The sequence below is a fragment of the Anomaloglossus baeobatrachus genome, unplaced genomic scaffold (genome assembly GCF_048569485.1).
Source record: "Anomaloglossus baeobatrachus isolate aAnoBae1 unplaced genomic scaffold, aAnoBae1.hap1 Scaffold_464, whole genome shotgun sequence".
Lineage (NCBI taxonomy): Eukaryota > Metazoa > Chordata > Amphibia > Anura > Aromobatidae > Anomaloglossus > Anomaloglossus baeobatrachus.
This window is the reverse complement of record NW_027443981.1, coordinates 155271-182308: the sequence shown is the minus strand read 5'-3', so window position 1 is coordinate 182308 and position 27038 is coordinate 155271. Positions and strand designations below refer to the sequence as shown.

The 27038-nt window shown below is 49.6% G+C and overlaps 3 protein-coding genes across 4 annotated transcripts in view; 2 read left to right on the top strand and 1 right to left on the bottom strand.

Annotated features, from left to right (window-relative positions):
• LOC142280929 (U3 small nucleolar ribonucleoprotein IMP4-like) overlaps positions 1–7637 on the bottom strand; it is a 33883-nt gene extending 26246 nt beyond the window's left edge. For both annotated transcript variants that reach the window (XM_075332794.1, XM_075332795.1), the window contains exons 1-5: positions 7531–7637; positions 4797–4905; positions 4639–4722; positions 4444–4553; positions 3478–3610 (exon numbers count right to left, since the gene is read on the bottom strand). In XM_075332794.1, coding sequence (XP_075188909.1) covers positions 3478–3610; positions 4444–4553; positions 4639–4722; positions 4797–4905; positions 7531–7533 — 439 coding nt within the window. In that variant the 5' untranslated portion in view covers positions 7534–7637. The remainder of the gene's footprint in view (positions 1–3477; positions 3611–4443; positions 4554–4638; positions 4723–4796; positions 4906–7530) is intronic.
• Positions 7638–7665: 28 nt separating this feature from the next.
• On the top strand, positions 7666–23849 carry LOC142280930 (vacuolar ATPase assembly protein VMA22-like). The gene is made up of 6 exons (XM_075332796.1): positions 7666–7724; positions 16428–16573; positions 18190–18293; positions 18622–18737; positions 22895–23050; positions 23128–23849. The coding sequence occupies exons 1-6, from the start codon at positions 7673–7675 to the stop codon at positions 23238–23240; spliced, it is 687 nt and encodes a 228-aa protein (XP_075188911.1). The 5' UTR covers positions 7666–7672; the 3' UTR covers positions 23241–23849.
• Positions 23850–25235: 1386 nt separating this feature from the next.
• Positions 25236–27038, top strand: part of LOC142280932 (rho guanine nucleotide exchange factor 3-like) — a 42193-nt gene continuing 40390 nt past the window's right edge. Inside the window, exons 1-2 of the mRNA XM_075332798.1 lie at positions 25236–25506; positions 25676–25733. Coding sequence (XP_075188913.1) covers positions 25439–25506; positions 25676–25733 — 126 coding nt within the window. The 5' untranslated portion in view covers positions 25236–25438. The remainder of the gene's footprint in view (positions 25507–25675; positions 25734–27038) is intronic.

Below are 27038 nucleotides of genomic sequence, written 5' to 3'. Positions count from 1 at the left end.
TACTCTCTCCTCCTCCTCCTCCTCTTTTCTTACTCTCTCCTCCTCCTCCTCCTCTTTTCTTACTCTCTCCTCCTCCTCCTCTTTTCTTACTCTCTCCTCCTCCTCCTCCTCTTTTCTTACTCTCTCCTCCTCCTCCTCCTCTTTTCTTACTCTCTCCTCCTCCTCCTCTTTTCTTACTCTCTCCTCCTCCTCCTCTTTTCTTACTCTCTCCTCCTCCTCTTTTCTTACTCTCTCCTCCTCCTCTTTTCTTACTCTCTCCTCCTCCTCTTTTCTTACTCTCTCCTCCTCCTCTTTTCTTACTCTCTCCTCCTCCTCTTTTCTTACTCTCTCCTCCTCCTCCTCCTCCTCTTTTCTTCCTCTCTCCTCCTCCTCCTCCTCTTTTTTTCCTCTCTCCTCCTCCTCCTCCTCTTTTTTTCCTCTCTCCTCCTCCTCCTCCTCTTTTTCTCTCTCCTCCTCCTCCTCTCTTTCTCTCTCCTCCTCCTCCTCTCTTTCTCTCTCCTCCTCTTCTCCTCTCTCTCCTCCTCCTCTTCTCCTCTCTCTCCTCCTCCTCTTCTCCTCTCTCTCCTCCTCCTCTTCTCCTCTCTCTCCTCCTCCTCTTCTCCTCCTCCTCTTCTCCTCTCTCCTCCTCCTCTTTTCTTCCTCTCTCTCTCCTCCTCTCTTTCTCTCTCCTCCTCCTCTTTTCTTCCTCTCTCCTCTCTCTTTTGCCCCCAGCTGCGTCTGAATTTCCAGTGTCACGATCAGTTCCCCTCACTCCCGATCACATGACTCCAATACCCGCCCATAAACTTCAAGTGACAGGATCCTGTAAAATAGCACTTGCTTTTCTCTTTAGAAAAACAGGATTCGCTTTTGCAGCAAAAAAGCGTTCATGAGGCGTGCTAAAAACCGTAGTGTGAAAGCAGCAGCCACCCCCGATCACTGGTAGTGTGGATTCCACCAGAGAGAACAGTGATCACCTACAATCTGGGAGAGCTCAGCAGTAAATGTGTCATTTCCCTGCAGCAGCTCCTAGAGGCCACACTAAGTATTACACCACTTTCATTGCAATCAATAGACGCCTGTGTAATGTACAGCCGTGCCCAGTCCTCCAAGGTAAAATGTTCTTCACTGCTGCTCTCTGCTAGCCCGGAGAATGGGGGTCCTTAAAGGGGTATTCCTATGGCAAATCCCCGCCACTGGAACGTGGTCCTGGGGTGTCCATTAGCCGACAGCGCAGGACTGAAGGGGAAGATATGAGCGTACAACATGTTCGCTAGATTACTGCAGAGAAAGGTGGGCTCGTGTCTCACGTCTGTGGAATGAGGCTAGGGAGCAGTTCACATCAGGCAGATAAGCCCACTTTTCCAGCTGCACTGACCTTTACAGATCACAATGATCACTCTACTCTCAAGATCACATCTAACCACCTGTGCACTGGACCCGCTCCCATCGCACCTCATCCCCAACATCACCGCAGTCCTCATCCCAGCCCTAACCCATCTCTTCAACCTATCACTAACAACTGGTGTCTTCCCTGCATGCTTTAAACATGCCTCCATCACACCCATCCTCAAAAAGCCCTCCCCTGATCCTTCCTCTGTGTCAAACTATCGCCCCATATCCCTTCTCCCCTATGCCTCAAAACTACTGGAACAGCATGTCCATCTGGAATTGTCCTCACACCTCTCCTCCTGCTCCCTCTTTGACCAGCTACAATCTGGCTTCCGACCCCATCATTCCACTGAAACTGCCCTAACCAAAGTCACTAATGACCTACTAACCGCCAAAGCCAAGCGACACTGCTCTGTCGTCCTCCTCCTGGACCTGTCCTCTGCCTGCGACACAGTAGACCATTCCCTCCTACTACAGATTCTCTCATCTCTGGGCATCACAGACTTGGCCCTATCTTGGATCTCCTCATACCTAACCGACCGAACTTTCAGCGTCTCCCACTCTCACACCACTTCCTCATCTCGCCTCTATCTGTTGGGGTCCCCCAAGGCTCAGTTCTTGGACCCCTGCTGTTCTCCATCTACACCTTCGGCCTGGGACAGCTCATAGAGGCCCACCGCTTCCAGTATCATCTCTATGCCGATGACACACAGATCTACCTCTCTGGACCTGACATTACCTCTCTACTAACCAGAATCCCACAATGTCTGTCTGCTATTTCATCCTCCTTCTCTGCTCGATTCCTAAAACTGAACATGGACAAAACAGAATTCATTGTCTTTCCTCCTCCTCACTTAACTCCCCCACCTGACATATCTATCAATGTCAATGGCTGCCCACTCTCCCCGATCCCACGCGCTCGCTGCCTGGGAGTAACTCTAGACTCTGATCTCTCTTTCAAGCCACACATCCAAGCCGTCTTCACCTCCTGCCGCCTCAAACTCAAAAATATTTCCCGGATCCGTGCATTCCTTTCCCAAGAAGCTGCAAAAACCCTAGTACATGCCCTTATCTCCCGTCTGGATTATTGCAACCTCCTGCTCTGTGGCCTCCCTTCTAACAGTGTCGCACCCCTACAATCTATTCTGAACTATGCTGCCGGCGAATCCACCTGTCTCCCCGCTACTGCCGACCTCTCCTCTCTGCCACTCCCTTCACTGGCTTCCCATTGCCCAACAACTCCAGTTCAAAACACTAACCATGACCTACAAAGCCATCCACAACCTGTCTCCTCCCTACATCTGTGACCTAGTCTCCCGGTACCTACCTACACATAACCTTCGATCCTCACAAGATCTCCTTCTCTACTCCCCTCTCCTCTCCTCTTCCCACCATCGCATCCAAGATTTCTCCCGTGCTTCCCCCATACTCTGGAATGCTCTGCCACAACATAGACTCTCGCCTACCTTGCCAAGCTTCAAAAGGAACCTGAAGACCCACCTCTTCCGACAAGCCTACAACCTGCCGTAACCCTCAGTCTGATACAGCGCCGCACAATCAGCTCTACCCTCACTTACTGTATCCGCACCCATCCCTTGTAGACTGTGAGCCCTTGCGGGCAGGGACCTCTCTCCTCCTGTAGACTGTGAGCCCTCGCGGGCAGGGACCTCTCTCCTCCTGTAGACTGTGAGCCCTCGCGGGCAGGGACCTCTCTCCCCTTGTAGACTGTGAGGCCTCGCGGGCAGGGTCCGCTCTCCTCCTGTAGACTGTGAGCCCTCGCAGGCAGGGACCTCTCTCCCCTTGTAGACTGTGAGCCCTCGCGGGCAGGGACCTCTCTCCCCTTGTAGACTGTGAGGCCTCGCGGGCAGGGTCCTCTATCCTCCTATACCTGTCTGTGTCTTGTATTGTTTATGATTATTGTACTTGTCCCTATTATGTACACCCCTTTCACATGTAAAGCGCCATGGAATTGATGGCGCTATAATAATAAATAATAATAATAATAATAATAATAATGATCCCTACCAGAATCACAGACCACCTATGTGTGACCGATATCAGCAGTAACACTGTATGATGCCACTGTTATGGGGTCCTCCTGCTCACCCGGCATGCCTCTGTGCTCGTGGACGATGACCAGGTCAGTGACCTCGTTGGCTTTGCAGGCCCGGACCAGCGCTCCCATCTCGTGCTTGCCTCTGTTCATGCGCTGAGCATTGGGGAACACCAACTTTAACTCCTAGAGAACAACAAGAGTGTAAGATCACACGATAGCGCCTCGTCCTGACGGCATGCTGGGAGTTGTAGTCTGTTGCGTGTTTGGATCTTATTACTGTATTTTTCGGATTATAAGACGCACTTTTCCAGCCACAAATTTGGGAGGAAAATAAGGGGTGCGTCTTATCCGAATGTAGCTTACCGGGAGGTGGTGGATTATGGTCACAGGAGGCAGGGCAATGCTGGGGGCGCCGTGCTGGTGATCGTTGCGGGCAAAGAGGCAGGGGCCATCCTGAAAATGGCGGTGCGGGCTTCAAATAATGGCACGTGTGTAGATGGAGCTCTTGGCTTAAGATCTCACTTGCGCATGCGCCGCCTCCGGCCCACTGATCTCCCGGCAGCGAAATTAAGGAAAATGGCGCGTGCACAGATGAGATCTCGGCTTCTCATTGACTGGAGAGCTAAATCTATGCACACGCCGACTCCGGCCGCCATTTCTTTGAAGCCCGCACCACAGACAGTTTCTGGATGTTCCCTGGCTTACAGCATCTGGTACAGGCACCGCACCGCCCGCAGCATCACCCGACTCCACCACCGCCCCTGCCTCTTGTGGCCCCCCTCTCCCATTGGTAAGTAACTGGATTTTAAGACGGACCCCATTTTCCCCCTAAATTTGGGGTGCGTCTTATAAAACGAAAGTATATATTTGGGGTCAAGTCTTGCTACATTACGTCCTGATATTTTGGAGACGTGACCCATGGATGCCATCAGGGTTGGGTTGTGGTGGTCTTTTTGAGTTTGGGAGTTGTACCCCGTTTCCACAAATCGGGGTACGCTGCCCTGTGCCACTGATACCTTAGCAAACATTTTGAGTCGTGAACTCGGGTCCCTTGAGGTTGTGATCATGACCTTCGGATCCTCCACGCCGGCCCACTTATACTCATCGTCCATGTGCGAGGACACTCCTGTGAGGGCAACAGATCTGTGTTATGATGCGACGCAGATGTGTGCACGCCAGGTCATGCTGGGTCTTGTAGTCCCCGCTCTTACCTTCACCACCTTCATCATCAAACTCGAGCTGTTTCTGGAGAGTGAGGGCCTCTCTGCGGATCTCTGTGGGGATGAGCCTGTTTTCTGTGGATATAGAGGGGGGTCAGTGTCTGGATCCGGCACGCTCCGTGTCTGAGCTCTACCACGGTGGCACTAACCTTCGAGCGCTCGCTTTAGTCGCTGCTTCTTGTCTTCTATGCTGTGCTGTTTGGCCTCCTGGGCCTTCCGATACAGGTACTCCCTGCGTAGACGAGCCTCCCTGCGCAGCTACAGACAACGGAGGATTAGTCACTGGGCGCCTCAACGTGTACAGGCTGTATACATACATAGCGGAGTGAGGAGGGGTCTCTGTGGGGGCAATTATGGCCACCGCTAAGTGGAAGCCCAGTCTGATACCGGTGTAATATGTGGAGTACCGGGGCAAGAGCGCGGCTAGGAGGAGTGTGACTGGAGCACAGTAGGAGTGTGACTGGAGCACAGTATAGACCAGAGAGGACCGTGACTGGAGCATAGTGTAGACCAGAGAGGACCGTGACTGGAGCACAGTGTAGACCAGAGAGGACCGTGACTGGAGCATAGTGTAGACCAGAGAGGACCGTGACTGGAGCATAGTGTAGACCAGAGAGGACCGTGACTGGAGCACAGTGTAGACCAGAGAGGACCGTGACTGTAGCACAGTGTAGACCAGAGAGGACCGTGACTGGAGCACAGTGTAGACCAGAGAGGACCGTGACTGGAGCACAGTGTAGACCAGAGAGGACCGTGCTCGGCCACCGCTCCGTCCAATCTCCTAAGACCCCTGTAATATGGCACAGACCCGAGCAATGGCCCAGTTTCAGCCAGTGAGAAGTAGCCATGGACACACAGGGCAGCGACGCTCCGCAAACAGCCTCATCTGTACGGGGCGCAACGTCCCCCCAACATCCATCATATACGTACGCCGCAGGCTCCGTCCTCATCGGGTGACACCACCGAGACTGGAGCGAGCGCTGTTTTAACTACTTAGATGCTGAGGTGAAAGGTGAGCCGACATCTATGTAGTTAGGGGGGGTCCTGTCAGGCCACTGTGGGCCCCTGCAGCGGGGAGGCTCCAATCCAGACTTTTGTAATGGGGGGCTCATGTAAAATGGAGATCATGTGATCAGGTTTAGGAGGCAACATCCGGGAGTGTGAGCTCAGCTCTGCTACATCTGTGTAACACGAGGACACCGGGGGCCGCGCAGTCCCGGCCCTCTACAGACGGGGACGTCCCTCCACACAGGGAGACCCCCTGAACAGACGTGGGACCCCCCTCTACACACAGAGACCCCCTGTAGAGACCCGGGACCCCCCTCTACACACGGAGACCCCCTGTACGGGGACCCCCCTCTACACACGGTGACCCCCTGTACGTGGACACCCCTCTACACACGGAGACCCCCTGTACGGACGTGGGACCCCCCTCTACACACGGAGACCCCCCTCTACACACGGAGACCCCCCCTCTACACACGGAGACCCCCCCTCTACACACGGAGACCCCCCTCTACACACGGAGACCCCCCTCTACACACGGAGACCCCCTGTACGGATGTGGTACACCCCCTCTACACAGAGACCCCCTGTATGGACGTGAGACCCCTTGTACAGACGCAAGACCCCCCTCTACACACGGAGACCCCCTGTAGAGACGTGGGACCCCCCTCTACAGACGCGGGACCCCCCTCTCCACACGGAGACCCCCTGTACAGACGTGGGACCCCCCTCTACACACGGAGACCCCCTGTACAGACGCAGGACCCCCCTCTACACACGGAGACCCCCTGTACAGACGCGGGACCCCCCTCTACACACGGAGACCCCCTGTACAGATGCGGGACCCCCCTCTACACACGGAGACCCCCTGTACAGACGCAGGACCCCCCTCTACACACGGAGACCCCCTGTACAGACGCGGGACCCCCCTCTACACACGGAGACCCCCTGTACAGACGCGGGACCCCCCTCTACACACGGAGACCCCCTGTACAGACGCGGGACCCCCCTCTACACACGGAGACCCCCTGTACAGACGCGGGACCCCCCTCTACACACGGAGACCCCCTGTACAGATGCGGGACCCCCCTCTACACACGGAGACCCCCTGTACAGATGCGGGACCCCCCCTCTACACACAGAGACCCCCTGTACAGATGCGGGACCCCCCCTCTACACACAGAGACCCCCTGTACAGATGCGGGACCCCCCCTCTACACACAGAGACCCCCTGTACAGAAGCGGGACCCCCCTCTACACACAGAGATCCCCTGTACAGACACGGGACCCCCCCTCTACACACAAAGATCCCCTGTACAGAAGCGGGACCCCCCTCTACACACAGAGACCCCCTGTACAGACGTAGGACCCCCCTCTACACACGGAGACCCCCTGTACAGACGCGGGAGACCCCCTGTACAGACGCGGGAGACCCCTCTACACACGGAGACCCCCTGTACAGACGCGGGACCCCCCTCTACACACAGAGACCCCCTGTACAGATGCGGGACCCCCCTCTACACACGGAGACCCCCTGTACAGAAGCGGGACCCCCCTCTACACACAGAGACCCCCTGTACAGAAGCGGGACCCCCCTCTACACACAGAGATCCCCTGTACAGACGCGGGACCCCCCTCTACACACAGAGACCCCCTGTACAGACACGGGACCCCCCTCTACACACAGAGACCCCCTGTACAGACACGGGACCCCCCTCTACACACAGAGACCCCCTGTACAGACAGACAGGGACCCTCCTCTATATATGGGGGCATCCTCTACATAAAAGGGACAACTCTAAATATACAGGCCCCCCTTCTGTATGTATGGGACACCTCTGTATACGGGCATCACATCACCCCGCAGCCTGTACTCACCATGGTTCCGGCCGGTTCTCACACGTGGAAATGATCAGCACAACTTCCCCGTCCTGCCGACCAATCCGCAACCAGAGATCAGATGCCCTCAGTAAACATGGCGCCCCCCAGTCGCACCATATCCGGAAGTGACGCAAGAAGGATGATGACTACTTCCGGGTTGGGAAGGTCATGTGAGAAGATAATGTCAGAAGGTGAGGAGCTGATTATGGGGACTGAGAACAGATAATACAGGGAGGAAAAGATGTCTGTGCGGCCGGAGAGAGGAGCTCACACCATACAGCGCAGCACACAGTATCACACAGGAGAGGATTAGATACACAGCGCAGCACACAGTATCACACAGGAGAGGATTAGATACACTGCTCAGCACACAGTATCACACAGGAGAGGATTAGATACACAGCTCAGCAGACAGTATCACACAGGAGAGGATTAGATACACAGCTCAGCACACAGTATCACACAGGAGAGGATTACATACACAGCTCAGCAGACAGTATCACACAGGACAGGATTAGATACACAGCTCAGCAGACAGTATCACACAGGAGAGGATTAGATACACAGCTCAGCACACAGTATCACACAGGAGAGGATTAGATACACAGCTCAGCACACAGTATCACACAGGACAGGATTAGATACACAGCGCAGCACACAGTATCACACAGGAGAGGATTAGATACACAGCTCAGCACACAGTATCACACAGGACAGGATTAGATACACAGCTCAGCAGACAGTATCACACAGGAGAGGATTAGATACACAGCTCAGCACACAGTATCACACAGGACAGGATTAGATACACAGCGCAGCACACAGTATCACACAGGAGAGGATTAGATACACAGCTCAGCACACAGTATCACACAGGACAGGATTAGATACACAGCTCAGCAGACAGTATCACACAGGAGAGGATTAGATACACAGCTCAGCAGACAGTATCACACAGGAGAGGATTAGATACACAGCGCAGCACACAGTATCACACAGGAGAGGATTAGATACACAGCTCAGCAGACAGTATCACACAGGGGAGGATTAGATACACTGCTCAGCACACAGTATCACACAGGACAGGATTAGATACACTGCTCAGCAGACAGTATCACACAGGAGAGGATTAGATACACGGCTCAGCAGACAGTATCACACAGGAGAGAATTAGATACACAGCTCAGCAGACAGTATCACACAGGAGAGGATTAGATACACAGCTCAGCAGACAGTATCACACAGGAGAGGATTAGATACACAGCTCAGTAGACAGTATCACACAGGACAGGATTAGATACACTGCTCAGCAGACAGTATCACACAGGAGAGGATTAGATACACAGCTCAGTAGACAGTATCACACAGGAGAGGATTAGATACACAGCTCAGCAGACAGTATCACACAGGATAGGATTAGATACACTGCTCAGCAGACAGTATCACACAGGAGAGGATTAGATACACTGCTCAGCAGACCGTATCACACAGGAGAGGATTAGATACACGGCTCAGCAGACAGTATCACACAGGAGAGGATTAGATACACGGCTCAGCAGACAGTATCACACAGGAGAGGATTAGATACACGGCTCAGCAGACAGTATCACAGGAGAGGATTAGATACACGGCTCAGCAGACAGTATCACACAGGAAAGGATTAGATACACAGCTCAGCACACAGTATCACACAGGAGAGGATTAGATACACAGCTCAGCAGACAGTATCACACAGGAGAGGATTAGATACACAGCTCAGCAGACAGTATCACACAGGAGAGGATTAGATACACAGCTCAACAGACAGTATCACACAGGATAGGATTAGATACACCGCTCAGCAGACAGTATCACACAGGACAGGATTAGATACACCGCTCAGCACACAGTATCACACAGGACAGGATTAGATACACCGCTCAGCACACAGTATCACACAGGACAGGATTAGATACACAGCTCAGCAGACAGTATCACACAGGAGAGAATTAGATACACTGCTCAGCAGACAGTATCACACAGGATAGGATTAGATACACGGCTCAGCAGACAGTATCACACAGGAGAGGATTAGATACACAGCTCAGCACACAGTATCACACAGGATAGGATTAGATACACAGCTCAGCACACAGTATCACACAGGAGAGGATTAGATACACAGCTCAGCAGACAGTATCACACAGGAGAGGATTAGATACACGGCTCAGCAGACAGTATCACACAAGAGAGGATTAGATACACGGCTCAGCAGACAGTATCACACAGGAGTGGATTAGATACACAGCTCAACAGACAGTATCACACAGGATAGGATTAGATACACCGCTCAGCAGACAGTATCACACAGGACAGGATTAGATACACCGCTCAGCACACAGTATCACACAGGACAGGATTAGATACACCGCTCAGCACACAGTATCACACAGGACAGGATTAGATACACAGCTCAGCAGACAGTATCACACAGGAGAGAATTAGATACACTGCTCAGCAGACAGTATCACACAGGAGAGGATTAGATACACAGCTCAGCAGACAGTATTACACAGGAGAGGATTAGATATACAGCTCAGCAGACAGTATCACACAGGAGAGAATTAGATACACAGCTCAGCACACAGTATCACACAGGAGAGGATTAGATACACTGCTCAGCAGACAGAATCACACAGGAGAGGATTAGATACACGGCTCAGCACACAGTATCACACAGGAGTGGATTAGATACACAGCTCAGCAGACAGTATCACACAGGATAGGATTAGATACACGGCTCAGCAGACAGTATCACACAGGAGAGGATTAGATACACGGCTCAGCAGACAGTATCACACAGGAGAGGATTAGATACACGGCTCAGCACACAGTATCACACAGGATAGGATTAGATACACGGCTCAGCACACAGTATCACACAGGAGAGGATTAGATACACAGCTCAGCAGACAGTATCACACAGGAGAGGATTAGATACACAGCTCAGTAGACAGTATCACACAGGACAGGATTAGATACACAGCTCAGCAGACAGTATCACACAGGAGAGGATTAGATACACAGCTCAGCAGACAGTATCACACAGGACAGGATTAGATACACGGCTCAGCAGACAGTATCACACAGGAGTGGATTAGATACACAGCTCAACAGACAGTATCACACAGGATAGGATTAGATACACCGCTCAGCAGACAGTATCACACAGGACAGGATTAGATACACTGCTCAGCAGACAGTATCACACAGGAGAGGATTAGATACACTGCTCAGCAGACAGTATCACACAGGACAGGATTAGATACACGGCTCAGCAGACAGTATCACACAGGAGTGGATTAGATACACAGCTCAACAGACAGTATCACACAGGATAGGATTAGATACACCGCTCAGCAGACAGTATCACACAGGAGAGGATTAGATACACTGCTCAGCAGACAGTATCACACAGGAGAGGATTAGATACACTGCTCAGCAGACAGTATCACACAGGAGAGGATTAGATACACGGCTCAGCAGACAGTATCACACAGGAGAGAATTAGATACACAGCTCAGCAGACAGTATCACACAGGAGAGGATTAGATACACAGCTCAGCAGACAGTATCACACAGGAGAGGATTAGATACACAGCTCAGTAGACAGTATCACACAGGACAGGATTAGATACACGGCTCAGCACACAGTATCACACAGGAGAGGATTAGATACACAGCTCAGCAGACAGTATCACACAGGAGAGGATTAGATACACAGCTCAACAGACAGTATCACACAGGATAGGATTAGATACACCGCTCAGCAGACAGTATCACACAGGACAGGATTAGATACACCGCTCAGCACACAGTATCACACAGGACAGGATTAGATACACCGCTCAGCACACAGTATCACACAGGACAGGATTAGATACACAGCTCAGCAGACAGTATCACACAGGAGAGAATTAGATACACTGCTCAGCAGACAGTATCACACAGGAGAGGATTAGATACACAGCTCAGCACACAGTATCACACAGGATAGGATTAGATACACAGCTCAGCACACAGTATCACACAGGAGAGGATTAGATACACAGCTCAGCAGACAGTATCACACAGGAGAGGATTAGATACACGGCTCAGCAGACAGTATCACACAGGAGAGGATTAGATACACGGCTCAGCAGACAGTATCACACAGGAGAGGATTAGATACACAGCTCAGCAGACAGTATTACACAGGAGAGGATTAGATATACAGCTCAGCAGACAGTATCACACAGGAGAGAATTAGATACACAGCTCAGCACACAGTATCACACAGGAGAGGATTAGATACACTGCTCAGCAGACAGAATCACACAGGAGAGGATTAGATACACGGCTCAGCAGACAGTATCACACAGGAGTGGATTAGATACACAGCTCAGCAGACAGTATCACACAGGATAGGATTAGATACACGGCTCAGCAGACAGTATCACACAGGAGAGGATTAGATACACGGCTCAGCACACAGTATCACACAGGATAGGATTAGATACACGGCTCAGCACACAGTATCACACAGGAGAGGATTAGATACACAGCTCAGCAGACAGTATCACACAGGAGAGGATTAGATACACAGCTCAGTAGACAGTATCACACAGGACAGGATTAGATACACTGCTCAGCAGACAGTATCACACAGGAGAAGATTAGATACACAGCTCAGCAGACAGTATCACACAGGAGAGGATTAGATACACAGCTCAGCAGACAGTATCACACAGGATAGGATTAGATACACTGCTCAGCAGACAGTATCACACAGGAGAGGATTAGATACACAGCTCAGCAGACAGTATCACACAGGACAGGATTAGATACACGGCTCAGCACACAGTATCACACAGGAGAGGATTAGATACACAGCTCAGCAGACAGTATCACACAGGAGAGGATTAGATACACAGCTCAGCAGACAGTATCACACAGGACAGGATTAGATACACGGCTCAGCAGACAGTATCACACAAGAGAGGATTAGATACACTGCTCAGCAGACAGTATCACACAGGAGAGGATTAGATACACTGCTCAGCAGACAGTATCACACAGGATAGGATTAGATACACGGCTCAGCAGACAGTATCACACAGGAGTGGATTAGATACACAGCTCAACAGACAGTATCACAGGATAGGATTAGATACACCGCTCAGCACACAGTATCACACAGGACAGGATTAGATACACCGCTCAGCACACAGTATCACACAGGACAGGATTAGATACACCGCTCAGCACACAGTATCACACAGGACAGGATTAGATACACAGCTCAGCAGACAGTATCACACAGGAGAGGATTAGATACACAGCTCAGCACACAGTATCACACAGGAGAGGATTAGATACACAGCTCAGCAGACAGTATCACACAGGAGAGGATTAGATACACAGCTCAGCAGACAGTATTACACAGGAGAGGATTAGATATACAGCTCAGCAGACAGTATCACACAGGACAGGATTAGATACAGAGCTCAGCAGACAGTATCACACAGGACAGGATTAGATACAGAGCTCAGCAGACAGTATCACACAGGACAGGATTAGATGCACAGCTCAGCACACAGTATCACACAGGAGAGGATTAGATACACAGCTCAGCAGACAGTATCACACAGGAGAGGATTAGATACACAGCTCAGCACACAGGAGAGGATTAGATACACGGCTCAGCAGACAGTATCACACAGGAGAGGATTAGATACACAGCTCAGCAGACAGTATCACACAGGAGAGGATTAGATACACAGCTCAGCAGACAGTATCACACAGGAGAGGATTAGATACACAGCTCAGCAGACTGTATCACACAGGCTAGGATTAGATACACAGCTCAGCAGACAGTATCACACAGGAGAGGATTAGATACACAGCTCAGCAGACAGTATCACACAGGACAGGATTAGATGCACAACTCAGCAGACAGTATCACACAGGACAGGATTAGATACACAGCTCAGCAGACAGTATCACACAGGATAGTATTAGATACAGAGCTCAGCAGACAGTATCACACAGGAGAGGATTAGATACACAGCTCAGCAGACAGTATCACACAGGAGAGGATTAGATATACAGCTCAGCAGACAGTATCACACAGGACAGGATTAGATACAGAGCTCAGCAGACAGTATCACACAGGACAGGATTAGATACAGAGCTCAGCAGACAGTATCACACAGGACAGGATTAGATGCACAGCTCAGCACACAGTATCACACAGGAGAGGATTAGATACACAGCTCAGCAGACAGTATCACACAGGAGAGGATTAGATACACAGCTCAGCACACAGGAGAGGATTAGATACACGGCTCAGCAGACAGTATCACACAGGAGAGGATTAGATACACAGCTCAGCAGACAGTATCACACAGGAGAGGATTAGATACACAGCTCAGCAGACAGTATCACACAGGAGAGGATTAGATACACAGCTCAGCAGACTGTATCACACAGGCTAGGATTAGATACACAGCTCAGCAGACAGTATCACACAGGAGAGGATTAGATACACAGCTCAGCAGACAGTATCACACAGGACAGGATTAGATGCACAACTCAGCAGACAGTATCACACAGGACAGGATTAGATACACAGCTCAGCAGACAGTATCACACAGGATAGTATTAGATACAGAGCTCAGCAGACAGTATCACACAGGAGAGGATTAGATACACAGCTCAGCAGACAGTATCACACAGGAGAGGATTAGATACACAGCTCAGCACACAGTATCACACAGGAGAGGATTAGATACACTGCTCAGCAGACAGTATCACACAGGAGAGGATTAGATACACAGCTCAGCAGACAGTATTACACAGGAGAGGATTAGATATACAGCTCAGCAGACAGCATTACACAGGAGAGGATTAGATACACAGCCCAGCAGACAGTATCACACAGGACAGGATTAGATACAGAGCTCAGCAGACAGTATCACACAGGACAGGATTAGATACAGAGCTCAGCAGACAGTATCACACAGGACAGGATTAGATGCACAGCTCAGCACACAGTATCACACAGGAGAGGATTAGATACACAGCTCAGCAGACAGTATCACACAGGAGAGGATTAGATACACGGCTCAGCACACAGGAGAGGATTAGATACACGGCTCAGCAGACAGTATCACACAGGAGAGGATTAGATACACAGCTCAGCAGACAGTATCACACAGGAGAGGATTAGATACACAGCTCAGCAGACAGTATCACACAGGAGAGGATTAGATACACAGCTCAGCAGACTGTATCACACAGGCTAGGATTAGATACACAGCTCAGCAGACAGTATCACACAGGAGAGGATTAGATACACAGCTCAGCAGACAGTATCACACAGGACAGGATTAGATACACAGCTCAGCAGACAGTATTACACAGGAGGGGATTAGATACACAGCTCAGCAGACAGTATCACACAGGAGAGGATTAGATACACAGCTCAGCAGACAGTATCACACAGGACAGGATTAGATACACAGCTCAGCAGACAGTATTACACAGGAGAGGATTAGATACACAGCTCAGCAGACAGTATCACACATGACAGGATTAGATGCACAGCTCAGCAGACAGTATCACACAGGACAGGATTAGATACACAGCTCAGCAGACAGTATCACACAGGATAGGATTAGATACAGAGCTCAGCAGACAGTATCACACAGGAGAGGATTAGATACACTGCTCAGCAGACAGTATCACACAGGAGAGGATTAGATACACTGCTCAGCAGACAGTATCACACAGGAGAGGATTAGATACACTGCTCAGCAGACAGTATCACACAGGAGAGGATTAGATACACTGCTCAGCAGACAGTATCACACAGGAGAGGATTAAATACACAGCTCAGCAGACAGTATCACACAGGATAGGATTAGATACACGGCTCAGCAGACAGTATCACACAGGAGAGGATTAGATACACGGCTCAGCAGACAGTGTCACACAGGAGAGGATTAGATACACGGCTCAGCAGACAGTATCACACAGGAGAGGATTAGATACACTGCTCAGCAGACAGTATCACACAGGAGAGGATTAGATACACTGCTCAGCAGACAGTATCACACAGGAGAGGATTAGATACACTGCTCAGCAGACAGTATCACACAGGAGAGGATTAGATACACTGCTCAGCAGAAAGTATCACACAGGAGAGGATTAGATACACTGCTCAGCAGACAGTATCACACAGGAGAGGATTAGATACACAGCTCAGCAGACAGTATCACACAGGAGAGGATTAAATACACAGCTCATCAGACAGTATCACACAGGAGAGGATTAGATACACAGCTCAGCAGACAGTATCACACAGGAGAGGATTAGATGCTCAGCAGGCAGCATCGCACAGGAGAGGATTAGATACACTGCTCAGCAGGCAGCATCGCACAGGAGAGGATTAGATACACTGCTCAGCAGACAGTATCACACAGGAGAGGATTAGATACACAGCTGAGCAGACAGTATCACACAGGAGAGGATTAGATACACAGCTCAGCAGGCAGCATCACACAGGAGAGGATTAGATACACTGCTCAGCAGACAGTATCACACAGGAGAGGATTAGATACACTGCTCAGCAGACAGTATCACACAGGAGAGGATTAGATACACAGCTCAGCAGACAGTGTCACACAGGAGAGGATTAGATACACAGCTCAGAAGACTATATCACACAGGAGAGGATTAGATACACAGCTCAGCAGACAGTATCACACAGGAGAGGATTAGATACACAGCTCAGCAGACAGTGTCACACAGGAGAGGATTAGATACACAGCTGATACATGTATTTGTACATCAGTTTTCACGCTTCTTCTCAGGTTCCTCCACCACAAACATGGCGCCTTCTGTGGATGAGACTCTGGAGGACGTGAATCAGCGTCTGGATCGAATGCTCCTGAGAGTGATGGACGACCTGGAAGATCTGAAGGAGAAGAGACAATGTCTGAACGGTGTCATAGAGCAGGTGAGTGATGAGCGCTCGTCTCATACACGGATATACAGCTACACCGGTGGTCTTATAGCTCATTTCCCAGTGTCTGACGGTATTATACATGATATCTCAGTGTCTGGCGGTATTATGCGTTATATCTCAGTGTCTGGCGGTATTATACATGATATCTCAGTGTCTGGTGGCATTATGTGTATATCTGGCGGTATTATACATGATATCTCAGTGTTTGGTGGTATGTGTATATCTGGCGGTATTATACATGATATCACAGTGTCTGGTGGTATTATGTGTATATCTGGCGGTATTATACATGATATCTCAGTGTGTGGTGGTATGTGTATATGTGGCGGTATTATACATGATATCTCAGTGTCTGGTGGTATTATGTGTATATCTGGCGGTATTATACATGATATCTCAGTGTCTGGTGGTATTATGTGTATATGTGGCGGTATTATACATGATATCTCAGTGTCTGGTGGTATTATGTGTATATCTGGCGGTATTATACATGATATCTCAGTGTCTGGTGGTATTATGTGTATATGTGGCGGTATTATACATGATATTTCAGTGTCTGGTGCTATTATGTGTATATGTGGCGGTATTATACATGATATCTCAGTGTCTGGTGCTATTATGTGTATATGTGGCGGTATTATACATGATATCTCAGTGTCTGGTGCTATTATGTGTATATGTGGCGGTATTATACATGATATCTCAGTGCCTGGTGCTATTATGTGTATATGTGGCGGTATTATACATGATATCTCAGTGTCTGGTGGTATTATGTGTATATCTGGTGGTATTATACATGATATCTCAGTGTCTGATGGTATTATGTGTATATCTGGCGGTATTATACATGATGTCTCAGTGTCTGGTGGCATTATGTGTATATGTGGCGGTATTATACATGATATCTCAGTGTCTGGTGGTATGTGTATATGTGGCGGTATTATACATGATATCTTAGTGTCTGGTGGTATTATGTGTATATCTGGCGGTATTATACATGATATCTCAGTGTCTGGTGGTATTATGTGTATATATGGCGGTATTATACATGATATCTTAGTGTCTGGTGGTATGTGTATATCTGGCGGTATTATACATGATATCTCAGTGTCTGGTGGTATTTTGTGTATATGTGGCGGTATTATACATGAAATCTCAGTGTCTGGTGGTATTATATGTATTTCTGGTGGTATTATACATGATATCTCAGTGTCTGGTGGTATTATATGTATTTCTGGTGGTATTATACATGATATCACAGTGTCTGATGGTATTATGTGTATATCTGGCGGTATTATACATGATATCTCAGTGTCTAGTGGTATTATATGTATATCTCGTGGTATTAAACATGATATCTCAGTGTCTGGCGGTATTATGTGTATTTCTGGTGGTATTCTACATGATATCTCAGGGTCTGGCGGTATTATGTGTATATCTAGAAGTATTATATATAACATCTCACTGTCTGGTTGTATCATATCTCAGTGTCTGGCTGTGTTATGTGTATATGTGGTAGTATTATACATATCTGTGTGTGACGGTATTATGTGTATATCTGGCGGTATTATTACAGATATAATCGGTATTATATGTGTCGTTCTCAGGGATGGCTCTGCCTTTCTCAGTCGCGGTATTCTATGGGGAACAAGTCCGTGTCCTCGCTGCAGTATACGCCAGAGATGACGCCTTCCTCGTTTGTCCAGGACAGGTGAGGGCGGTATTTTATTTCTTCCATATATCCTTTATTTTTCTGTATTTTCTGCTCTGTATGGTCACAGCAGAAATATCCCACCATGAAATCATGCGGTCACACTGACACTGGTTCATGAAGCTGATGAAGCGGGTGGTCTGCGGGGTCCGCAGCGTCCTGCACCTGTGTGTAGGGATAACTATGGCCATATAGCATTGCTCCTCACCTGTAGCACCGCAGCCTCGGACGTCTGTATCATCAACCATTGTGTGACTACAGCTCCCAGCATGTCCTGACAATCATACACAGCCGCAGTGATTCCGCCATCTTTCTCCTGTCTGTGCAGCGCTGCGGACGATGGGGGGACCACATTCACTGCAGAACGCGTTCAGCCGGAGACGCAGGACAAAGTGACGGAGCGGAAGCTCCCGGAGGTGGAGGATATTGGGGCCGCAGATCACGGTGAGACCATATGTGGAGGAGGACCCATCTTAGGGGGCTGCAGTGACCTCTAGGAGTTTGCTCCTGGGTAGGAGGAGTGGGGGGTCACACACAATGGAGGTATTAGTGTAGCATGTGTCCTCCTCTACAAAATGCTACACTAATACCCTAGTCGGACACCATTTTGTAGAGGTGGACACATGCTACACTAATACCCTAATCGGACACCATTTTGTAGAAGAGGACACATGCTATACTAATACCCTAGTCGGACACCATTTTGTAGAGGAGGACACATGCTACACTAATACCCTAATCGGACACCATTTTGTAGAGGTGGACACATGCTACACTAATACCCTAGTCGGACACCATTTTGTAGAAGAGGAAACATGCTATACTAATACCCTAGTCGGACACCATTTTGTAGAGGAGGACACATGCTACACTAATACCCTAATCGGACACCATTTTGTAGAGGTGGACACATGCTACACTAATACCCTAATCGGACACCATTTTGTAGAGGTGGACGCATGCTACACTAATACCCTAGTCGGACACCATTTTGTAGAGGTGGAGACATGCTACACTAATACCCTAATCGGACACCATTTTGTAGAGGTGGACGCATGCTACACTAATACCCTAGTCGGACACCATTTTGTAGAGGTGGACAAATGCTATACTAATACCCTAGTCGGACACCATTTTGTAGAGGAGGACACATGCTACACTAATACCCTAGTCGGACACCATTTTGTAGAGGTGGACACATGCTATACTAATACCCTAGTCGGACACCATTTTGTAGAGGTGGACACATGCTACACTAATACCCTAGTCGGACACCATTTTGTAGAGGTGGACACATGCTACACTAATACCCTAATCGGACACCATTTTGTAGAGGACACATGCTACACTAATAACCCTAGTCGGACACCATTTTGTAGAGGTGGACACATGCTACATTAATACCCTAGTCGGACACCATTTAGTAGAGGTGGACACATGCTATACTAATACCCTAGTCGGACACCATTTTGTAGAGGTGGAGACATGCTACACTAATACCCTAGTCGGACACCATTTTGTAGAGGTGGAGACATGCTACACTAATACCCTAGTCGGACACCATTTTGTAGAGGTGGATACATGCTACACTAATACCCTAGTCGGACACCATTTTGTAGAGGTGGACACATGCTATACTAATACCCTAGTCGGACACCATTTTGTAGAGGTGGACACATGCTACATTAATACCCTAGTCGGACACCATTTAGTAGAGGTGGACACATGCTATACTAATACCCTAGTCGGACACCATTTTGTAGAGGTGGAGACATGCTACACTAATACCCTAGTCGGACACCATTTTGTAGAGGTGGACACATGCTACACTAATACCCTAGTCGGACACCATTTTGTAGAGGTGGAGACATGCTATACTAATACCCTAGTCGGACACCATTTTGTAGAGGTGGATACATGCTACACTAATACCCTAGTCGGACACCATTTTGTAGAGGTGGACACATGCTACACTAATACCCTAGTCGGACACCATTTTGTAGAGGTGGACACATGCTACACTAATACCCTAGTCGGACACCATTTTGTAGAGGTGGACACATGCTACACTAATACCCTAGTCGGACACCATTTTGTAGAGGTGGACACATGCTACACTAATACCCTAGTCGGACACCATTTTGTAGAGGTGGACACATGCTACACTAATACCCTAGTCGGACACCATTTTGTAGAGGTGGACACATGCTATACTAATACCCTAGTCGGACACCATTTAGTAGAGGTGGACACATGCTATACTAATACCCTAGTCGGACACCATTTTGTAGAGGTAGACGCATGCTACACTAATACCCTAGTCGGACACCATTTTGTAGAGGAGGACACATGCTACACTAATACCCTAGTCGGACACCATTTTGTAGAGGTGGAGACATGCTACACTAATACCCTAGTCGGACACCATTTTGTAGAGGTGGACGCATGCTACACTAATACCCTAGTCGGACACCATTTTGTAGAGGAGGACACATGCTACACTAATACCCTAGTCGGACACCATTTTGTAGAGGTGGAGACATGCTACACTAATACCCTAGTCGGACACCATTTTGTAGAGGTGGACACATGCTACACTAATACCCTAGTCGGACACCATTTTGTAGAGGTGGACACATGCTACACTAATACCCTAGTCGGACACCATTTTGTAGAGGTGGACACATGCTACACTAATACCCTAGTCGGACACCATTTTGTAGAGGTGGACACATGCTACACTAATACCCTAGTCGGACACCATTTTGTAGAGGTGGAGACATGCTACACTAATACCCTAGTCGGACACCATTTTGTAGAGGTGGACGCATGCTACACTAATACCCTAGTCGGACACCATTTTGTAGAGGAGGACACATGCTACACTAATACCCTAGTCGGACACCATTTTGTAGAGGTGGAGACATGCTACACTAATACCCTAGTCGGACACCATTTTGTAGAGGTGGACACATGCTACACTAATACCCTAGTCGGACACCATTTTGTAGAGGTGGACACATGCTACACTAATACCCTAGTCGGACACCATTTTGTAGAGGTGGACACATGCTACACTAATACCCTAGTCGGACACCATTTTGTAGAGGTGGACACATGCTACACTAATACCCTAGTCGGACACCATTTTGTAGAGGTGGAGACATGCTACACTAATACCCTAGTCGGACACCATTTTGTAGAGGTGGACGCATGCTACACTAATACCCTAGTCGGACACCATTTTGTAGAGGAGGACGCATGCTACACTAATACCCTAGTCGGACACCATTTTGTAGAGGTGGAGACATGCTACACTAATACCCTAGTCGGACACCATTTTGTAGAGGTGGACACATGCTACACTAATACCCTAGTCGGACACCATTTTGTAGAGGTGGACACATGCTACACTAATACCCTAGTCGGACACCATTTTGTAGAGGTGGATACATGCTACACTAATACCCTAGTCGGACACCATTTTGTAGAGGTGGACACATGCTACACTAATACCCTAGTCGGACACCATTTTGTAGAGGTGGACACATGCTACACTAATGCCCTAGTCGGACACCATTTTGTAGAGGTGGACACATGCTACACTAATACCGTATTAGTGTAGCATGTGTCCACCTCTACAAAATGAAACAAACAAAGTAACTAAACAGTAAAAATGCATAGGACCTCAGTCAGTTAGAAAATTACCAGAAATTACCTCAGACAGTCAATATATTTTTGTCAAACAAAGTAACTAAACAGTAAAAATGCATAGGACTTCAGTCAATCGGAAAATGACCAGAAATTACCTCAGACAGTCGATTTATTTCTGTCAAACAAAGTAAATAAACTGTAAAAATGCATAAGACCTCAGTCAGTCGGAAAAATACATGCTACGCTAATACCCCTATTGTCATTGTGAGTCGTTTTCCGACTGACTGAGTTCCTCTACAGAAAATGGCAGATCCAGGCGTCTGCAGTTTAAGGCTATGTGCGCACGTTGCGTAATTACATGCAGTTACGCTGCGCTTTGTAGCGCAGCGTAACTGCATGCGTCCTGCGTCCCCTGCACAGTCTATGGAGATTGTGCAGGGGCCGTGCGCACGTGGCGTTTTAGAGTGCAGCGCTTCCGCTGCTGCCCGAAGCGCGCGTTCTAAGAAGTGACATGTCACTTCTTCCGTGCGCTTTTCCTGCAGCCCCTGCTCTGTCTATGGCAGGAGCTGCAGGCAGAGCGCATGGAATCGGCTTTTTGTTTTTTTTTTCCACTACGGACATTTTCTGCAGCGATTGGAACGTGTGCTCTTCAGATCGCTGCAGATATTTCTGCAGTGACTGTACGCAGCGTGCGCACATAGCCTAACTGCGACCGAGGATCAAGCAGCGAGATCTGCTCGTCATCGGGGTTTGCTGCTTTCAGAAAGCGAATTACAGCAGGTTCAGCATTAGCGGCAGCAGCAGGTTACCGGGGACTGTTGTATTTTTACTGTCTATTTACTTTATTTCATTTGGTAGAGGTGGACACATGCTACACTAATACCCTTAATGGAGGGGTGCGGGATCTGAGATTGATCAATGATTCGGGATGTTTTATTTTATACTAGGTCTGAGACATCGGGGTCATAAAAGCGAAGTCCCGAAAGCCAGTACCAAAGAAGAAAGTGAGAAGCCGAAATCTCCTGGGGTTAACGACCCCCTGCGCTGGTTCGGAGTTTTGGTCCCTCAAAGTTTACGGCAAGCGCAGAGTAACTTCCGGCAAGGTGCGTGAGTGTCCCGAGCGGCTGTGGTGCCACCTCTGTTCCTGGCCACTGTTCACACTCGGGTTTCTTTCTTGTAGGGATCCTCCTGGCTGCCGAAGTCGCCTCCCTGCAGAGCAGCATCGACGAGAACCGCAAGAAATATCGGGCGCTGCTTGCCCAGAAGAAACGGGAACACGTTCAGTCCGGCTGAGGAGCTCCGATTTTTCTAAACTGTTGATATAGGACCAAGAATAAATCCTAGCAGTAAGGGGCTATTAGACCTTTGTTAAAGGGGTTGTCCGCTACTAGAATACTTCCACATTTCCCCCCGGTAAAATAATAAAGCCTATACTCACCTCCCGTACCAGTGTCGTGGCTCACGTGGAGTTGTGACGTCACGCTAGCCATCGTCCAATCAGCTCCGACTTCCGTCTCCCGCCTTTGGACCAAACGAGTTCATTAAAAGGAAGTGAGCACAGCGGTAGCACTCACTTTCTGTTGATTGTTCGTTTGGTCCAAAGGCGGGAGAAGGAAGCCGTTGCTGATTGGGCGGGAGGCTCGTGTGAGTTGTGAGCCATGGTACCGGTACCGGAGGTGAGTATAGGCTTTATCATTTTACCTGGGGGGAAAATGTAGAATCAGAAGCGGGTGTTCTAGTAGTGGACAATCCCTTTAAAGTGCTGATACCTCACTGATTTGGTTTTTTTTTTCTCCACCAATGACCTCTAAGATTAATATATATTTTTGTCTGTTCCTTTTACAATGACTGTGTATATATTGGAGATGCTCATAAACCTGTACATACATGAAGAAGCGCCCGCGATGTCTATATTGTTTCTTATGTTGTCACGACCGGCTGCAAGTTCAGAGCTCAGTGCATTTAGGAAATCCGATCACATACTGCTGGGTGCATTGGTATTAACCACAGTGGGGCGGAATTATTTGGACACTATGGGGAGAACTTGTACCTCCGCTGTGCGAATGGCCGGGTCCAACAGAAAGTACCGGAGAGGGGTCAGTAGGTTTTGGAGTGTGGGAGAAAATCAAAAACCCCCGCAGACACGGGGAGAACATGCAAACTCATTGCAGGTGTTGTTCTTGGTGGGATTTGAACCCAGGACCCCAGCGCTGCAAGACTGCCGTGCCGACCCCTGGGGCCGCGGTGTCGCGCTGACCTCTGAGCCGTGCTGACCCCTGAGGCTGCGATGCCGTGCTGACCCCTGAGGCCGCGGTGTCGTGCTGACCTCAGCCGTGCTGACCCCTGAGGCTGCGATGCCATGCTGACCCCTGGGCTGCGCTGACCCCTGAGGCCGCGGTGCCGTGCTGACCCCTGAGGCCGCGGTGCCGTGCTGACCCCTGAGGCCGCGGTGCCGTGCTGACCCCTGAGGCCGCGGTGCCGTGCTGACCCCTGAGGCCGCGGTGCCGTGCTGACCCCTGAGGCCGCGGTGCCGTGCTGACCCCTGAGGCCGCGGTGCCGTGCTGACCCCTGAGGCCGTGCTGACCCCCAGGGCCCCGGTGCCCTTCTGACCCCAGGGCCGTGGTGCCGTGCTGACCCCTGAGGCGGCGGTGCCGTGCTGATGCTGACCCCCTCAGGTCGTGCTGACCCCCTCAGGCCGTGCTGACCCCCTCAGGCCCCGGTGCCGTGCTGACCCCCGAGGCAGTTACTCAAATCCTAAAGTGGAAGAAAAATGCTCAAAAACACAGAACATCTGACCAGGAAAAGTGGTTTTATTGTTTTTGTTTTTTTATGGGTTTTTTTTTTTTTTGAGATTTCTCGGGCATCATTTAGTTTTCTCCAAAAACTCCCCAAAATACTCTTTTTGCACAAAGGCTGCGGGTTTCTTCCCCCGGGGGCTGATTTTAAGTCCGGATGTAAAATCTTCCATTTCGTTAGTGTTTTATGAGATTTTAAGAAATTAACCCTCTGCCTGTTGGCTGATAACAGAGAGTAGTAGATCTCCAGCATACTGTCGGTTATATTATATTATGGTTGGAGGGTCCCACAGTCCTCCATGTGATGCTGCGGTCCCCGAATGCTGCGGTGAAGGGGACATGTCCTACGTTGCGATGTTCCCGGGGGCCATTATTAGGCTCGGTGTGAGGGGTCACGTCGGCGTCACTGTACGGGGGTAGTGGGGATGATGGGGGAGTAGTCCTGTACCGTGTAACTTCATATACTGCAGTCGCCTGAAGACAGGAAGTTTCTGGCGGCCCACACGCCCTAGGGCGACGGCGCAGCTACGGGAAGTGTTGTGAGAGCGCGACCACACTGACAGCCACCTATGACAGGAAGACGTGGTCACAGGCGGAAATGTCACTACAGTAGCTTCACGGGACGATATTCAGGAGGCGCAGAACGGACGATGGCGCAGCAATTACCATGACAACCAGACCCTTCCGCCATCCTTGATGGGACCCAATGGAATGGCCATGGACCTGACCGGAAAAGCAGAAGCTGTGGATGAAGGGGACGCCTGGTAGGACGGGATCGTGGCTTACTATGGAGTAGTTTCATGTCTGGTTATAGCCCGGACGTCGTGTCCTGGTTCTGTGAGGAGGACGCGGGCTGTCTGCGCAGGTTATGGCGGCCATATTGCTGCAGTGCAGGGTTAGGTTTGTCAGTGATTCTCTTCCTTCCCCATACAGGGCTCCTGTGCAGAGGGAACGATCCTACACCACCGGCTCCCTGTCCGAGAGCTCCGGGGTAAGTGCATTGTGGCCCACGGGTAGTGTAATGACCACCCTGCCAGGGATCTAAGCCTCTCCTATGTGATACTCTGCTGAGCGGGGGATCTAAGCTTCTCCTATGTGATACTCTGCTGAGCACGAGGATCTAAGCCTCTCCTATATGATACTCTGCTGAGCGGGGGATCTAAGCCTCTCCTATGTGATACTCTGCTGAGCGGGGGATCTAAGCCACTCCTATGTGATACTCTGCTGAGCGGGGGATCTAAGCCTCTCCTATGTGATACTCTGCTGAGCGGGGGGATCTAAGCCTCTCCTATGTGATACTCTGCTGAGCGGGGATCTAAGCCTCTCCTATGTGATACTCTGCTGAGCACGGGGATCTAAGCCTCTCCTATGTGATACTCTGCTGAGCGGGGGATCTAAGCTTCTCCTATGTGATACTCTGCTGAGCACGAGGATCTAAGCCTCTCCTATATGATACTCTGCTGAGCGGGGGATCTAAGCCTCTCCTATGTGATACTCTGCTGAGCGGGGGATCTAAGCCACTCCTATGTGATACTCTGCTGAGCGGGGGATCTAAGCCTCTCCTATGTGATACTCTGCTGAGCGGGGGGATCTAAGCCTCTCCTATGTGATACTCTGCTGAGCGGGGATCTAAGCCTCTCCTATGTGATACTCTGCTGAGCACGGGGATCTAAGCCTCTCCTATGTGATACTCTGCTGAGCGGGGGATCTAAGCCTCTCCTATGTGATACTCTGCTGAGCACGGGATCTAAGCCTCTCCTATGTGATACTCTGCTGAGCGGGGGGAGCTAAGCCTCTCCTATGTGATACTCTGCTGAGCGGGGGATCTAAGCCTCTCCTATGTGATACTCTGCTGAGCGGGGGATCTAAGCCTCTCCTATGTGATACTCTGCTGAGCGGGGGATCTAAGCCTCTCCTATGTGATACTCTGCTGAGCACGAGGATCTAAGCCTCTCCTATGTGATACTCTGCTGAGCGGGGGATCTAAGCTTCTCCTATGTGATACTCTGCTGAGCACGAGGATCTAAGCCTCTCCTATATGATACTCTGCTGAGCGGGGGATCTAAGCCTCTCCTATGTGATACTCTGCTGAGCGGGGGATCTAAGCCACTCCTATGTGATACTCTGCTGAGCGGGGATCTAAGCCTCTCCTATGTGATACTCTGCTGAGCACGGGGATCTAAGCCTCTCCTATGTGATACTCTGCTGAGCGGGGGATCTAAGCCTCTCCTATGTGATACTCTGCTGAGCACGGGATCTAAGCCTCTCCTATGTGATACTCTGCTGAGCGGGGGGA